Genomic DNA, 18,364 nt, shown 5'->3' with positions numbered 1-18,364 from the left:
ACAAACCCTTTTAGAAATGGTGGTGAGCAAAGCAGGCGCGGTCCCGCCTACGGCAAATTTCCGCGGGAAGAAGATGCCTTCCCGACAGACTGCAACAGTTAAACCAAGGACCTGCTCCTTCTCCCTCGTCCCGCCACGGTCCACCCGCCCTGACGGCGACGAAGGCCGGGGTGCGGTGGGGGTTGGGCGGCGCGTTCCCCGGGGAAAGCCGGGTGCGCAAGGGGGCGCCTGGGCCGGCCGGCGCCAATCTGGTCCGCGGTCTCCTAGCGACGCGGGCGGCCGGGAATACACACGACGAAGGCGCGGCTGTCGTTCGGGAGCCGAGGAGACCATGGCCGAGCCCAGGCGGCTGTGCGGGCCGGCGGCGCCTACCCGGGGGCCAGCGGGCGGGACCTGCGGGCCGCGGTAAGCGCGGCGCGCCCGGGCGGAGCGCATCCGGCGGGTGCCGCGTGGGGGCGCCTGCACCCCGTGCTTGCTGGGGCCTGGCGGGCGCGGCGCGGGGCTAGGGGCGGCGGGGTGTGGGGGAGTGGGGGCAGAGGGCCGCGGAGGGCTTGGCTGGAGGTCCCGCCCGCTTTTTCTCCCCAAGGTCCTCGGCACCTAAATGATTATAATATAAAATAACCACGCGCACGCGCCTGTTGCAAAGCACAGTTTTTCCTGTTATCCTCACAACCTCCCAGGGGATGTAGATTAACATACCCATTCCAGATGGGAAACTGAGGGCCACAGAGTCCTCCGTGGTGCCTTAGCCCGCCACCCACCCTTCTCCGGGTTAACCTACTGGATCTGGAGCCTTTGGCCTCCCGGCTTGTGACTGTGGCCAAGCTGGGCCTGCGTCTGGGGGAGAGCCTCAGATACTGGGGCGGTCTGCTGCCATTTTGAATGGTTGGTGTCACAACCACAGGGCAGGAACCCAAGGCTTTTTTGTCTTTGCGGATTCCTCGAGCTGTTTATGAGAATGGAATTCGCCTCTCTTGGAGGCAGCCAGCCCGATATGGTGGTAGATTCCAAAGTCTAGAATCACTAAGGTTGGAGTCCAAGGCTAGTTCTCTTCTGGTTTGCCTAGCAGCGTTAGACAAGTTAGTTGCTCCTCCTGGGCTCTGTTTACTCAACTGTAAAATGGGAACAACAAAATGAATCAGCTTTATAGGCTTGTCGTGAGGATTAACCGACATAGCACATGTAAAGCAATTACTGGCACGTAGTGTATATTGTATACATTTTAGCAATTATGAACACTTCGGGAATTTTTCCCCCCATATTTTCAAAGTTTTTGTTTTGAAATAATTACAGACTCACAAGAAGTTGCAAAAATAGTACAGAGGTCCCATGTACCCTTCCACCAGCTGCTTCCAGTGGTACCATCTTAGGCAACCGTAGTAAATTACCAAAGCAGGAAATGGGCATTGGCACAATGTATTCGTCAGACCATAGCTCTTGCTCGGATTTCACCAGATTTTGCTTGAAGTGTGTGTGTATAAACTTCTATAAAATTTTGTCATATGTATTCATCAAGATACAAAACAATTTCCTCACCACAGGGGAACTACTTCTTGCAACCCTTTTATCAGAACTCCTTTCCCCACCCCCAACCTTTGGCAACCATGATTGTTCTTCATTTCCGTAAGTCTGTTCTTTTGGGAATGTTAGATAAATAGAATAATACAGTATAAAACCTTTTGAGATGGGCTTTTTTTTTTTTTTTAACTCAGCATAAAGCCCTTGAGATCCATCCAAGACACCATACTGGTAGTTTGTTCATTTTTTTAAAAAGATATATATATATAGATAGATATAGATATAGATAAAGATATATATATATTTATTTATTTATTTGATCATGTAGATCTTCATAGTAGAGCTGGTTTAAGCCCAAACACACACACATGTACACACAGCAAGCAGGAAGTTTCTAGGACTGATAAGAAAAGAATAGGGATTAAACTGGAACCTCTTGAAAATGCTTTGTGCCTGTAAGGATGAGTGCAAGGAGGAGTAGATTTGCTGTGTAACGAGCCATTACAGATGAAAGGGGCCTGGAGGTGGAAGAGTCTTCAGGGAAAGACACCAATAATATAGACATATCTGACTAAGGCAGTGACATATGAAGGTAATGAGTGACCTGCCCTTAAGCTGCTCAGGTTCCAAGTCCTGACTTAGGCAGTGGCTGGATGTGTCAGATTATCTAGGACCTGGTCTCATTTTCCTTCCATCAACTGCTTCCATGTCATATTTATATTCTCACAACTCAGTGCAGACAGGGGCCTGGTGGGTAAGGAAATTGGGTGAAGCAGGCTGGGTAGAATAAGACAGTAGGGAGGGGTGGAGACTGTGACTAAGAGAGTATAGGACTTATCTGTAGAGGGCAACCATTGTACCAACTGGTGGCTCCATGGAAGGGTGGACCCAGTGTTCCCAGAGAGCCTGATTTTTGTTCTAGATCGTGTATGTGAACTTTTTTTCTATGTCAGAAGCTCTAGTGTAGTGCTTAAACACCTTTCTCTGGAGTCACACTACCTGGATTACAATCCCACCTCTACCACTTATTAGCTGTGAGGTCTTTCACAAGCGTTTGTTTTGTTCTCAAACCTCTCTGTGCCTCGATTTCCTTATCTGTAAGTGGGAGTAATGCTAGTATTCGGCACCCACTTCATTGGATTGTTATGAGATTTCAATAAGTTCAAACATGTAAAGCATTTCGAACGTGCCTGTTACAGAAGAAGTCCTTGATAATGTGTTAACTGTTGTAATTCTTATTCAGAATTCTAATTCTTATTCAAACAGAAAAGGGACCAAATGACAGGTTTGTAGGCCCCAAGCAGTCCATGGACTGCCCGTTTGAAAACTTTGACTCTCTGAGTTTAGGGGGTTAACTGAGGCCCACAGAGATTAAATGAAGTGCCAAGGTCATTCAGCTAGTTAGGTGCGAGTGGTCCCTCGGATCCAGGTTCTTCCCACAGCACTCTGGTCCTTTAAAGGATAAGAAAAAGTCCCTGGAGGAGCTGCAACCTGTGACAAGGAGAATGGGTAGATGAACCAGGTCGTAAAAACGAATTCGATTTACACCTAGTGACATGGATGGGCCTTTGTAATATTGTGCCTAACAAATCAGTAGGACATGGCATCGTACTAGTTATGTAAATTAAGACTACATGCACATAAAAGAATGACACAGACATCACAAGGAGTGTACAAGCAGAAGGGTGCTTTTTAAACCTGTGAGAGGGGTTTTGCCTGTGCAGGGAGAGCAGCGAGAATGGGATGCGGGATAACTGCCTCAAGGAAGCAGGAGAGGGGCTTTGCATAGGCTGGAGATGATGTGCCATGAACTAGAAGTCTGATTAGCTCAACCCTCTCCATGGAACCCTCCCCCCACCTCACCTCCTCAAGAAAGGTGGAGGCCAGCCTCCTTACAACTTCTGTCTCCCGCCCAATCCCTGTGGTCCATACCACCAGGCATGTTGTCTTACAGGTACAAAGAGAATCTACCTTCCAAGTGTTTGACAAAGCACAGGCACCGCCCCCCTTTCCTGAACAGCCTGCAGTGGACATTTGTGAAGAAGGGACTGGATGACTTCAGGAGAGGCTGCCCGCCTTACGAGGGTCTGATCACTCGGGGACCTCAGGAGGCCTTTCTCCCCCAGATCCATCACACAGCTCCCCGACCTGCCCCAAAGAAGAGGCAGCACAAGTGGCTCCAGGAAGCAGCCCTGTTTTCCAAGCTCTCACCAGCCCAGCAGGTGCGGAAGGCCTTCCTGGCGGACGCCGAAAGCCAAGTGGCCCTGCACCCTTTGGCTCTCTACCCTAATCTGGGGGAAGACATGCCTGTCGAGGTGAGCTCCTGGCCGAGGGGTGTGGGAGGGCCTTGACAAGAATTCTCCTTAGACGTGTGGGGGCTCCTTTGAGGGGGTGATATGTTTGCATGGTTGGGGGGACGAGGAAGTCTTCCCAGGGTGAGAGTTCTCATGGGGGCTGGAGCAGCCTTCCTTTCTCCGTTCCCAGGAAAGACATTGGCAGCAACATACTCGCCACCCTCTTTGCTTACTATGAAGCCACACAACTTATAAAGGTCCAGTAAACCAGAAACATTCGACTTCTTTTCCCCTGAAGTTCTACCAGTCTACTTTGCTTGGGACTTTTTGAGGGCAGAAACCAAGGGGGGACTTGTTCAGTCTTGCTTCTGTTACTTTAGCCTGGTGTTAGTGGGTGTCCATCGTACTTAACTAACTGATGGGTAGGCAGGGGGAGCCCGAAAGGTTGTGGGCAAAAGTCACTACATTGTTAGGCTGGGTTTGGACGGCAGCTCCATTACGTCACCAGTGTCCCAGGCTGCTTTTGATTCTGAGCTCCATAATCCTTAGTTTATGTCTCTTGTTCTTGTATCCTGGGATGGCTTCCACACCTCCAGGCATCGGGTCTGTCTTTCACACAAGAGAGGGGAGGGGGCAAAGGTTAAAGGGTCCATGCCAGCTGACTGTCTTTTAATTAGACAAGTATTAAATTTCCTGGTAAACATCTCATTCCTATGACCACTTCTAGCTGCTAGGGCGTCTAGAAAATTGAGTTTCTGGTTGGGCATTGTGACCTGGAACAAAATCTAGAATACAATTCTGTTAGACTTAAGGAAAAGGCAGAATGGGTATTGGGCAGGGAACGAACAGTGCCTGCTACCCCACCCCCACCCACGTAGTCTGCTCCCCGGGTCAGTCAGCATGGCTGACTTCTCTGCAAAGCCCTTCCAGGGCCCTTTCCTAGTCAGAGTAATGTCCTCGTCATGGTCTGAAAGGCCCTGCACGTCCGTCGGCTCTCCGCCCCACCCCTACTCCGCTCCCCCTCCAAGCTCACCACCTCCTCCTCTGCTCTCACCCTGCTCCCGGCCCGCTGGCCTCCCAGCTGCTGTGTGAACACAAGCAAGCATGTCCAGTTCAGATTTCTCTTCCGTGCCCGGGACACCTGCCCCCACATGTCTGTCTGGCTCACTCCTTCACGTCCTCAGATCCTTGCTCAAATGTCTCATAAAATAACACTTCCCTTCTATCCCCTCCTTTAACCCTTGCTGTAATCTATTTTTCATGGTAGCCCTTGTCACCCCTGGGCTCCTCACTGGCATAAAGTCTCTAGAAGGGCAGGGACTTTATCTGTGTCTTTCACTAGGTACCCCTAATACCTGGCATATGGTAGACACTCAACGAATGAATGAATAAATGATACGAGGCAGAAAAGACTATAAAAAGGACAGCTAGAATTTCTGGTCAATTATTTTCTGCTTGGGCTTTCCTCCACTGCCTCTCCTGCAGGCCAGAGAGTCTGAGCCCATGACAAGCAGATTTTTTCTACATACCCTCAAGCGGCACTTAGGATTGTGGCCCTTATTTCCATGTCTGACCTCCCCAGCTAGGCATGTTGGCTTCTTTCCGAGGCAGGAGCTCTTCTTATGGTATGATGGCCACCAGCTGCTCTAGATTTAAATTGTACCAAGAAAAAGAACACCTCCTTTTGCACGCTGCCAGTAAAATCCCATAGCCTCGTTCCCATGGGTAAAGCTTCAGTTGTGCGCCTGTTCCTAAACCAGTCACTGTGGTCTCGGTTGTCCTGACCTGCCTGTGGAGAAAGGATGGGGTCCAGAGAAAAATCTGGACACCGTTGTGTATGGGAGGAAAGATGGATGCTGGGCAGTCAAAAACTACAGAAACCCTATAGAGGCAGTTGGCTCAGTGGGGTGGTGAGGGACTGGGGTCGGCCCAGGGGCGCTATTCCATCTGGAGGAGCTGGAACGTCGGCACAACAGCCACATTCCTAATGTCTAGGTGGGGGACGCTTACCCACAGCGCCCGGCACAGGACTTGCGCAGAAATCGAGGAGCAGGCATAACCGCTGGAAAAGCAAAGCCAAGGGGCATGCTGGTCTGTTCTGTTTTAGAATCAAGGGGCCTTCTTTTCCGGCACATTTTTCTTCCCTCCAAGACTGTTTTCTGTTTGTAGCTCTTATTAAAGGTGCTGGAAGTGCTGGATCCGGACAGGAAGCTGGAGGACACATGGGCTTATTGTCAGGGTGTTGGGAAAAGAACAAAGGAACCAGCCAAACTCTTAAAAAAACATTCTACCCAAGTCGACCTGGGACTGTAAGTATTGTTCTTAACCCCTTGCTGGTTGTGTCACCTGATGAAACATTCGAGGACTTACCTTCTCAAAGCTCCTTGTCTGAATAATCTTGAGAAGCAAAATAACTTAAGTTCCCAAGGAGAAAGGAAAGGAGCCTTGGGTCCTGCTGTGAGTAGTGTTTATTTCATAGATGGATGTGAATTATCCAGCAATAGAGCCAACACGGGTACATGACTCTAGGACGGCGGTTTGGGAAGAGAAACACTGAGAAAACCTGACTAATAGGCCCACGATGACTCTTTGAATTATCTGTGTCAGAAGCCTTTTACTCAACATGATTGGGACCAGTAGTTGGTTGGAAAACAAAACAAAACAAAACAAAACAAAAAGATTAACACAGGAAATTACGAAAGATGTTACTAAAGTAGTTGAAACATTTTATTTTATCCTAAAACATAGCTGTACATTCACTTGCTAGTCTTTGAATGTCAGGCCTTTTTGGAGTATGTGTCTGCTGCTTGAAGGTTCCAGTCATCCTTTTGTGTAAACTACATACGTAACACCACCTGAGTTGAACCTTTCCAAAGCACTAAGCTTAATTTTCATAGAAACCTTCTTCTTTTGTATCACACTCTTGTATTCCCAGTTTACATAATATTTAATCTGAAATGTTAATGCAGTGATAAGTGTACTATACAAAAATAGATTTGGGGGCCCCAGGGTAGCTCAGTCAGTTAAGCATCTGATTTCGGCTCAGGTCATGATCCCAGGGTCCTGGTATCGAGCCCTGCGTAGGGCTCCCTGTTCAGTGGGGAGTCTGCTTCTCCCTCTCTGTCTGCCTCTTCCCCCCCCACAACACACACACACCACTTGATCTCTCTCTCTCTCAAATAAATAAATAAAATCTTTAAAAAAATAGTTTGGGATACAAGTTTGACTTGTGAATTTAAATGTCACTGGTGGGCCCTCAGGAGTGTGGGTGAAGGAGACAGCCGCCCATCCACAGGCCCCAGACCACTTACAGAGGACGCAGGCCCATGGTCAGGGTGTGTGGAAGGGGCCATGCAGAGCTTTTTTAAAATTATACATGTTTGCTAAAGTGAGACACAAGGTGACAGGAACCCAACCATCCTGGCCCCTGAGTGTACCCCCTCATAAAGTGGGGAGAACAACTGGGCACACACATCTCAGTTCTGTCCTTCTTCCAGAAGAAAGATGGCTCATGGGAAACACAGTCCTCTGCTCCTGCCTTCCTGAGGGGAGCCCCACCCCGGCCCAGCACCACCAGGGCCTGCATGGGACAGTCCGCCCATTTCTGGTTTCAGTTAACAAGTCCTTTTGAACCTAAACCCTTGTGCTCCAGCACGGCTGCTGTCAGTAATAAAGGTGGCATTTTGGCTTTCATCTTTGCCCTTTGTATTATTTTGCTCAGAACCTGGGTGGGGAAGAGGGAGAAGTGTCCTAAGTAGGAGACCCCAACAGAGTGGGTCGTTGTGGCCCTATGAGCATCTTTGAATTTTTTGATCCTCAGTGAACCGTTAGCTGGTTCTCTTTATGCAAAACAAAACAAAACAACAGTACTTACTGGGTAGCTACTCTGGGCCATAGACAATGCTAGGTTTTGAGGACATAGTGGTGAACTGATCAGGACCCCTGTCCTCGCGGTGATTGCAGCAGGGGCGGGGGCAGTGCGTACACGCAGAAGGTATGCATCTCAGCTCACAAAGCCGCGTGTTTACAAAAGACCACTTCTCTCTCTCTTTTCCTATTTATATCTGGCCCAAGCCCTCATGTCACTGAGCAGCAAACCAATCATGGTCATCATTTGTACTCTAAGAAAGTGGGGTTGGTCCCCAATAATTGCAGGACTCCTCTTTAACTTCTTTCTGGCCTTTGGGACTCTTCTCTCCATTCTTGCTGTCTGTGGTCCACTCTGGACACCCACCCCTCTCCTCCTACGTCACGCACAACGTCTAGCTTAATTGCTGCCAGAAGCCTGGGCTTCTACACAATAGAGGTTCTGCCTTTAACTGTAGGCAGTTACCTTGGTCGACCCTGAAAAAATCTGCAGGGTGAGAAATGAAAAACAAATGTGTTATCTACTTAAAAGGAGAGAAGATAATAGTATAGAGGAAGTAAACAAAACAAGTATCTTAATAAATTATCATCACAAAATGAATGTATAATCACATAATGGCAAGGTTTTTTGTCAGCGTAGTCTTAGCCCATTCTGTTAGCATGTCCTTGTGCGGTGGCACTGTGCACAGGAACGTGAATTTGGTGGCTTAAAACAACAGCAATTTATTATCTCATAGTTTTAGAGGCCAGAAGTCCAAAATCAGTATTACTGTGCTGAAATGAGAGTGTCAGCAGGGCCACGCTCCTTCCAGAGGCTCTAGGGAAGAATCAACTCCTTGCTTCTTCGAGCTTCTGGTGGCTACTGGCGTTCCATGGCTGTGGCCACGTTGCCCCAATCTTCACGGTCAACATCTTCAAATCTCTCTCTGCTCTGTCTTCACAGCTTCTTCTCCTCTGTGTGTGTGAGTCAAATCTCCCTCCGCCCCACTCTTACGAGGGCACTCGTGGCATTTAGGGCCCACCCAGATAATCCAAGAGAATCTCCCCGTCTCAAGCTTCTTAAATTAATCATATCTATAGAGATGATTTTTCCAAGTAAAGTAACATTTACAGGGTCCAAGGATTAGCACCTGATCTCTTTGGGGGCCATTATCAGCCTACCATAGCATGAGGTAACATCTCCCATCCTGAAAACAACTTTCATTGAGCACAGAGTCTCTCCTTTCCTTTAGAACCAAACTCCGTTAAAGAGGTGTCCATACTCACTTCCTCTTCTTTCTTTAACGCATCAGCACTCCAAAGAATCTGCCCTTGGTCACGGATGCCATTGACCTCTATGTCACCCAGTCCGTTCTCTGTGATCATCATGCTTGATGGGCCAATACCAGTTGACACAATTGATGATGTCCTCTTTCTTGAAGCACTTTTGTTCACCCGGCCTCTGGAACACCCCCCATTCTTGGTTCTCCTCCTACTTCAACGACCTCTCCCCAGTCTTCTTTTGCTGGTCCCTCCTCCTCTTCCTTTTAAGGAAGATGCACTTCCTTGAAGTGCGTCAGTCTCGGACATCTACTGAAGTGACCTCATCCCTGCTCATCTTTAAATGGATGTTCAACGTTTGCCCTTGAATGTACGCTTGCCATCTCAAGCTCAACAAGTGCACACTGAACTCTTGTTCGGTTCTAGGTTTCTTCCCCAAACCTACCCATCCTTCTCACCCTTCTGTCTTCTCCAGATCAGTAGCTAGCAACTTCATTCTTCCAGTTACTTTTGAAACTGCCGACAAATCCCAAGGCTTTACCTTTGAAGTATATCCGGACTCTCACTTACTGTCCTACTGTTATTCTGTTTCAAGACACCATCAACTCTTGCCTGGATTATTGCCGTACTTTACTAACTGGCCTCATGGCCTCCACCCAACGCAGCCCCACTTCCTGCCCTCGTCTATTTGTCACACAGTTGTTAAAATGATTCTGTAAAAAACCTAAGTCAGCCTCATTCCTGTACCTTAAATTCTCCAGTTAAGGTACAGCATAGGGAATGTAGTCAATGGTATTGTAATGGCGTTGTAGGGTGACAGATACACTGGTGGTGAGCACAGCGTAACATACAGACTTGTCGAATCACTGTGCTGTACACCTGAAACTCATGTGACCTCATGAGTCAAGTATACCTCAATTTAAACAAACGTGCTGGAGGATACATATGATGACAATAAATGCTATGTTTTTGATTTAAAACGAATTCTTCAATTACTTGCTTATTCAGAGTAAAATCCAAAGTCTTACAGTTGCCTCTAAAGTCTCTTATGATCAGGCCCTGTTACCCATCAGGCCTCACCCTCTGCTACTCTGTCCTTTGGTCTCGCCCCTTCAGTCTCACGAGCCTCTCTGCTGCCCCCATCCACGCGCAGCACACTCGTGCCTCCAGCCCTTTGTACGTGTTCTGCTTTCCTGCCTGGCGTCTGCAGTTTGATATCTGCATGGTTTGATCCATTTCTTCTTTTGGGTCTCTACTCAACTATCACTTTGGTAGCTAGGCTTTCTCTGTAGAAATAAAAAGCCCCTTGTCAACACTGTCTATCCCTCCTGCCCTGTTTTATTTTTCTTTATATCACTTGTAATCACCTGGCATAGGCTTACCTCTTTCCTATCTGTCTCAATCTTAAGTTCTATGAGGACAGAGTTTAAACTTTATCTACAGCTGAATCCTAATGCCTGGAACTGTGCCTGGTACTTAGCTGGTGTTTAATAAATGCTTGTTGAATGAATAGATGGATGAATTAATATATGGATGCTATGACTAAAAGATACACGGTGCTGAGAAGGAAGTGTGGGTTCTGGGGACAGCCTGGAAACACCTCCCTGAGGAAGGGATATGTATGTTGGAACATAAGGGGGATGAGGGAATGCAGAAGGCATTGCAGTCAGGTGGTACAATGTGTGCAAAGGCCCTGTGCCTGAAGGGAGCATGATGAATTCATGGAACTGAGAGGCGGCCACAATGGCTGGAGCTCAGAGAGTGAGGGAGGGTGTTAATGTCAGAAGAATCTAGAGATATAGGCAAGGATCAGGCCATGAAGAACCTTGGAAACGGAGTTAAGACTTAGGTCTTTAATAAAAGAGTAATACGCTATTGAACACAAAAACTTGTACCTGAACGTTCATAACAGCACCATGCATAATAGCCCGATGTCCATCAACTGATGATAGACAAACCGTGGTCCCCTCAGACAATGGAACTTAGTCATAAAAGCGAGTAAGCCACTGATACATTCTAGAGCATGTATGAACCTTGAAACGTTATACTAAGTGAAAAAGGCCAGACACAAGATAAAATGTCTAGAATAGGCAAATCCATAGAGACAGAAGGTAGATTACTGGTTTTCAGGAGCAGAGAGAGTGGGGGAAATGAAGAGTGACTGTCAGTGGCTACGAAGCTTCTGTTTTGGGGGTAATGCAGATGTTCCAGAATAGATAACGGTAGTAGTCGCATAACTTTGTAAATATACGGAAACCACCGAATTGTATGTTTTGAAATGGTAAATATTATAGTATGTGAATGATATCTCAATTTGAAAAAGAAGCTGTTGAGAGGTTTGTCTGAGGGTGAAGGGTGGCCTCATTTGCTACGACCAGATTTATATCTCAAAATGACTGTTTTAGCTGCAGTGCTAAGAATGGATTAGGGGTTGGGGTTTGGGGCCTTAAGAGAAGATCAGAGACACCAGCGAGAAGCATTTGTACCAGTCCAGAGACGGAGACAGAGTTAAAACCTACCAGATTCATTAATGGGCTGGATTTTAGGGAAGGGAGAGAGAAGTCAAGGACATCTGCTTGTGAAGATTGTCTATGGCTTTAAGTGACTGCAAGCACAGTAATTTGGCAGATGTCTTAATAAATGGTACTCAGCATGTCGAAAAATCAACTTATACTGGTAAAATGCTGTATACATTTTCATTATTATAGCTAATCATGATATACTTACCTTTATAGTACTGATAATGAGAATGTGGTCTCTGGAAAATTAATGTCTACCCGTATGTGCTGGTGAGAGACTGTTAGAAATGCACGCATTACCATCTTCTTTCCTCAAGATAGCGCTGAAATCTACTTGGCTTCATGGTGTTTCATCTTGTAAGTCTTTGATGATCTCATTATCCTCAGTCCCAAGAAGACTCCTGTGTCACATCCAGGTCAATGGCTTTATGAAGAAAAGAAGCCCAGTGAAACAGATTTGCTCCACGAAGATGGTCCTCTTCCTCATGAAAACGTGCGCAAAGGAGTTAGGGACTTCTGCGACTGGGCTACTGCTTTTGTAAGTTAGTAGTAATTCTTACAAGCTACTTTTTAAGTCAAGCTCAGGGTTGCTATTATTAAAAAACAATGTTAGGATATGATCTAAGTCAAATAAAGTTATAAAGGAATTATGATTCTTCCACCATTTATGATTAGAATTGTTTCCTGTAGATGATGTCTCTGGAAAGTTTGCAAGCTTGCAGCCTATTTGAATGTTTATTGTCTATATGTCATATTGCTGTTGTTTCTTTCTTTTCAGTGGCTCTTTTTCTTTGCCAGCTTTATTGAGATATTACTAACATTGTGTAAATTTAAGGTGTACCATGTGATAATTTGTGATTATATATATATGATTCCCACAATTGGATCAGTTAACACACCCATCACCTTACATAATTACCTTTTTTGAACATGGTGAGAACATTTAAGATCTACTCTCTTAGCAACTTTCAAGTATATAAAGACAATTTTGTTTACTGTCTCACCGTGCTGTACATTAGATTCCCAGAACTTATTCATCTTATAACTGAAAGTTTATATATTTTGGCTAATAACTACTCATTTCCCCCACCCTGTTGTTTCATTTTTTTATTTTCCATCTCAGTGTCCTTTTTCCTCCATGTCCTTCACTCCTTCAACTCATTTTTCTCAGTTATATTTATCTGTAAGTACTCAGCCATTTTTAACTACAACCTTCACAAAAGGTATTTCTGACATGAATGGACTTTTGTTAGTTCTTAAAGTCTTCCCTTGCCCTCCTTCCAAGAACCCATTTAAATACCTAGTTGTGTTCTTGAGTCCCTGTCGATGTCTAATTCCTTAGGTTTTTCCTAGATTTAAGACCCACTAGGATTTGTAATCTTTTTTTCCCATTTTTTGAAAACATTAGTCAGTTTTAGCCAATGTATTATTTAGGATTATTTCATTGGAAACTGATGGACATATAATTCAGACTGGATTAAAGGAGGTAGGGGAACTATCCAGAGGTCCTAGGAGCTTCAGGTATAGCTAGATCTAGGTGCTAAGATGTTGTTAGGTGTTCTCTCATCTCTTGGCTGCTCTCTCTGTCTGAATCCATTTGTCTGACTCCAGTTTCAGGTGTGCAACATAGTGATTTGCCAGTTCTATGCATTAAGCTATAGTCACTGCAGTGTAGTTACTGTCACCATCTAACACTATTACAGTACCATTGATTGTATTCCTATGGTGTACCTTTTATCGCCATGACTTACTTATTCCATAACTAGAAAGCTTTACCTCCCAATCCCCTTCCCCCGTTTCACCTATACCCCCAGCCACCTCCCTTCTGACAACCCCCAGCTTGTTCTCTGTATTAATGAATCTGTTTCTGTTTTCTTGTTTGTTTGTTCATTTGTTTTGTTGTTTAGATTCCACATATAGGTGAAGCTGTGTGGTATTTGTCTTTTTCTGTTTGTCTTATTTCACTTAGCATAATACTTTGGGTCCATCTATGTTGTCACAAATGGCAAGATCTCATTCTTTTTTATGGCTGAGTAATATTTCTCTGTGTGTGTGTGTGTGTGTGTGTGTGTGTGTGTGTGTGTGTGTGATGTATCACATCTTTATGAACTCAGAAGGCTGCATAGGATTAAACAGGCTGAAGTTTTCTCAGCCCATTAATTCCCTCAGGGACTCACTGCTTCCGGCTGGTCCTAAGTTGTCCCTTAATGCACTGACAAAGGCCTCCAGAACCCCAGTACTTCTTGTCCCCAGCGAATGCTGACTGAGCATTTTCTTTCTCTCCTCCAAACTGCCTCTTCTCTAGCCATAGTCAAATGCCTCCTTTAGATTAAAGAAGAATGTCACCATTTGTCCTTGATTCATGCAATGTGATATTCCTCCAGGGAAGTTCGAACATTGATGAAGAGTTCATCCTGAAGCAGTTTGACATCGGCTCTCAGAGCAAACCAAGCCTCGACGTGCCCCTCGCGATGAGGCTCAGCCAGGCTCCTCTGGAGCTCAAGAAGAGACCGGGCTTAGAGAAACTGCAGGGGCCACAGTTTTCCCAGAAACTGGACCATGAGCAGAAACACCAGAAACCACAGGTAATTGCCAAAAGGGGAGAAGAGTGAAAATCAAAGGAAATTAAGTTGCATTAAAATCTTAAATAGCCTTGAATTCTGGTACTTCAGGGGAGCCCTGGCCTTTTTCAGAAGAATTCTTGAATTTTTTTTTTTGGTGTTTAATAAATATTTGTTAAATCAATGAATATTTCATATACATAATAAAGCTAGTTATATAACCAAGGCACGCCTTTCAGCATTATTTTTTTAAAGATCTTATTTATTTATTTGAGAGAGCGTGCATGAGAGAGTGAGCACAAGCAGGGGGCAGAGGCAGAGGGAGAAGCAGACTCCCCACTGAGCCCGGCGTGGGGCTCCATCCCGGGACCCCGGAATCATGACCTGAGCTGAAGGCAGGCGCTCAACGGACTGAGCCCTCCCAGGCGTCTCCAGCATTATTGTTAATATCTGAATAGTCATTGTTATCTCTCTGTGTTTATATGTTGAAATCCTCTCTTTATGTGTTTAAATGTTGAAATTCTAACAGTTAATGGAAATACATATGAAAGTTTATTATTCCAAGAGTTAAATGCTGCAATTAATGATCATGAAAGTTGTTTATTCCTTATCCAAAGAATCCATGAATTCTGGGGGGTGTCTTATTGACCACAAACGGTCATTCTTGAGCACATGCTTGCTGATTATTAACAAATCGCTCCGTTTTTCAATACCACTTGCCCGTGAAGATAGAAGAACAAGGAAACAGAGGAGAAAAAGCATGCTGTGTTCCAAAGGGAAGTAGAATGGAGTTTTAAGTGCTTTTCCACTTTTCTACATGACCTACAGCTGCAAATACATATACACATAAATCAAATTGTATCAGTCCAACAACGGATTGTTTTTCAAGATTTTATTTATTTATTTGAGAGAGAGAGAGAGAGAGAGCAGGGAGGGAGAGAGAATCTCAGGCTGACTCTGGGCTGAGTGCAGAGCCCGACAGGGGGTTCGATCTCACAACCCTGATGCCATGACCTAAGCCAAAACCAACAGTAAGAAGCTCAACCAACTGAGCTACCCGAGTGCCCCAAGTCCAACAGCAGATTTAAATATGTAAGTGGTGGTCAGGGGTGGGGGTGGCAAAGTTCCTTTCTCTGAAAGTGAGAAACAATATACCATCTCTACCCTCTGGCTTCTACATGTGATCTTTGATACTAGATTTCTAACACTGAAACGTAGTAACTTTGTCCTTTCTATTTGAACACAGTCGACTGACTGTTTTTACATATGCGATATTTTCCATCCTTGGCTCTGTTGCATAAGGTTTATGAGAACTATGCACTCCAACGCTAATAGCAGCACTTTAAATTTTCCATTTGCTCCTCATCTTTCTAAAGCATAAAATGCAAAGTGATGTTGGACAGGCAAATTGTGTCCATCATACCCGAGGCCTGAACCACAGCTTGCCCTGAATCTGGGCTGAATCAAATTGCTCAATTCCCTGTATGTACAAATCATTGCACAACTGCTGCTTTATAAGCCCTGGTGGTTATTGCCAAAATTGAACTTTTGACTGGCAGACAGAGGGCCACTATGTGAAAGTTCAAATACATTTCCATATGGTGTCGTTTTCCTTCCAGCTGTAGGACCTCCTGTAACCCTGCTTCTGGTGTGGATCTGCTGGTGATTCATTCCTTCAGTTTTGTTTGTCTGAAAACATCCTTATTCTGCCTTCATTTTTAAAGGGATTTTTGTGGGTACGGAATTTGGATTCACAATGTTTTGTTTGTTTTCGGTACTCTAAAGATGGTGTTCTGCCGCCTTCTTGCTTGTGTTGTTTCTGATGAGAAATTTAAGCCTTCCCTGTCTTTGTTTTTCTGGACGTGTGATTTCCCTTGGCTCCTTTAAAGATGTCTGTCACTGCTTGTGAGTCGTGTGATTATTCTACACACCTGTTACCTGGGGTTTGCTGAGCCTCTTTGATCCATGGGTTTATAGTTTACATCAGATTTGGAAAATTTTGATCATTATGTCTTCAAAAATGTTTTTGTCTCTCCCCGCTGCTCCGAGGACTTCAATTACATGCAATTAGGCTGCATGGGGATGTCTCACAGCTCACTGCTGTTCAGTTCGGGATTCTGTTTTCTCTCTGTGCTACGACTGCTGTCCTTACAGGTTCTGATCTGTTCTTTCTGCAAGGTCTAACCAGCCATCGATCCCCTCTAGTGTATGTTTCATCTCATACATTGTCATTTTCATTTCAAAAACTTTGACTTGAGGGGCGCCTGAGTGGCTCAGTCGGTTGGGCATCTGCCTTCAGCTCTGGTCATGATCTTGGGGTCCTGGGATTGAGCCCATGCTGGGTTCCCTTCTCAGCAGAGAGTCTGCTTCTCCTCCCTCTCCCTCTGTGCGTTCTCTCTCTCTGTCTCAAATAAATACATGCAATCTTAAAAAAAAAAAAAAAGAAAAGACAATGAGCTGGGGCAATCGTGGGGTTTATCTTCTTTGTTTCTTGTGTCTCAGGGATCACTGTACTTGTTATTTGATGTCTAGTGTCTTATAAGCCATTATATATGTATATATATTTATATTTATACTTATTTCTATTTTTTGGCTGCTGCATATGGGAGGGTAAATCTGATCTCTATTCCAGAAGTGGAAATCCGCATCTTTATTTTTGCCCCATATACTCTTGGGCCTGCTACATTGCTCTTTGGTCTTTAAAACTCTGAGCTTTCCCACAACCTTACCTGTGCTCACAATATTCTCTCTGCCTGAAGTGCCACATGGGAAGAGGAAGAGGGGCACTATACCTTCTTTAGACCCAGGTCATATGCCGGTTTTTCCATGGAGACTTTTCAGGCCCCTTGGTTGACATTCATTCATTCTTACTTCTAATCTCTCCCAGCAGTCTGTGCCCTACTGCAGCGTATCTCTCTTTGCCCTGACATTCATGCATCATTTGTCTATGCAAACCTTCAACAAACATTTCTGATTTTCTACTGCTATGTGCCAAAAAGTGCTGGGAACAAATGAAGAAGCAGAGACACAGGCTTGTTTCCTCACTTAAGGAACTTACAGCCTAGTTGGGTCAACAGGTAAATGATTAATTATAATGAAATGATGTCATGGTTCATAGAGACATGGGAAGAAGTAATCAATTCCACCAAGCACGGGGTGAGGGTAGGTTCAGTGAAGGCCTCACAGAAGAAATTATGTTTGTACTGAGTCTTGAAAGATTACTGGTCATGCAACAACATACCGTATTTCAGAACTCAGATCTGGAGTGTAACAGTAGCATAGATTTCATCCCCACCTTCCCCCCCCCCCCGTCTCTTTCCTTCCACTCCTCCTGCTTGTGCGCTCACTCTTTCTTTCTCTGACAAATAAATAATGACAAATAAATAAATAAAATGTTTTTTAAAGCATTTTTAAAACATTTAAAGAAATAGAAATAAACATCCTACAATGCATAGGACAGCACCCTCCCTGACCCCCCAACAAAGGATTATCCAGCTCAAAGTATCAATAATGCCAAGTTAATTCGACAAATATTATTGAGCACCTATTATGTCCAAAATACTGTTCTAGTTGCCAGAGGGTTGTATCCGGGAACAATCTCTGAAGCTTACATTTTAGAGGATGAAAGGAGAGGCAAGCAATCAGAAGAATACATAGCATATCAAATGGTGATACATACTGATAAGAAAAGCGAGGCAGGGAAGGAAGACAAGGAGTGTTGTGAGGTGGTTACAATTTTTAAGCAGCACGCTTGAAATAGAGGCAGCAAAATGCTGAATTCAGCTCTGAGAAGGGCTTTCCCTCCCCTCTGCTCTGTCCCATCCTGTCTGCTTTAGGTAAGGCGTACCTGACTTGACCCTAGAACGACCCACACATTCAGCCTCAGGTTTAAATGTGAGTGAGAAGAGAGAGGGGCAGAATCTTTGGGTTTCATATCTCTGCCTTGCTCATCGTGTGGGTATTACATCGACACTATCAGGCTATGATCCAACAGACCCCTTACCAGCCCTCATTTACTACTGAGGAATGGGAGAAAGAAAGGAGTGACATCTATTCTTCCTTCTCTTTCTCTCTTCCAATTAGAGGCAAGAGATTAGTGTTGGATAGCATACCTGTCGTTATTGCTGTTGTTGCATAGCATTTGATCAGAAGTAGTGTAGCATTAACAAGGATGAACACAGTGCTGGGCTCATAGTAAGTCTACAACTCATTGTTTTGGTTGGCTGAGTATTGGTGGTTTTGGGGGGATTTATTTATTTTAGAGAGAGAGAGATGGGGACCGTTTGTGAGCAGGGGGAGGGGCAGAGAAAGAGGAAGAGGAAGAGAAACAAACTCACCACTGAGC

The 18,364-nt window shown here is 45.0% G+C and overlaps 1 protein-coding gene across 1 annotated transcript in view; it reads left to right on the top strand.

Moving 5' to 3' along the window:
- The first annotated feature begins 16 nt into the window (after positions 1-16).
- Positions 17-18,364, top strand: part of FAM47E (family with sequence similarity 47 member E) — a 29,769-nt gene continuing 11,421 nt past the window's right edge. The window contains 5 exon segments of the mRNA XM_045789961.2: positions 17-405; positions 3,473-3,833; positions 5,982-6,121; positions 11,846-11,996; positions 13,843-14,043. Coding sequence (XP_045645917.2) covers positions 17-405; positions 3,473-3,833; positions 5,982-6,121; positions 11,846-11,996; positions 13,843-14,043 — 1,242 coding nt within the window.

This window comes from Ursus americanus, chromosome 8, assembly GCF_024610735.1.
Source record: "Ursus americanus isolate L20-20 chromosome 8, mUrsAme1.1.p, whole genome shotgun sequence".
Taxonomy (NCBI): Eukaryota; Metazoa; Chordata; class Mammalia; order Carnivora; family Ursidae; genus Ursus; species Ursus americanus.
The sequence above is the reverse complement of the archived record's forward strand: the minus strand, read 5'-3'. Positions and strand labels throughout refer to the sequence as shown.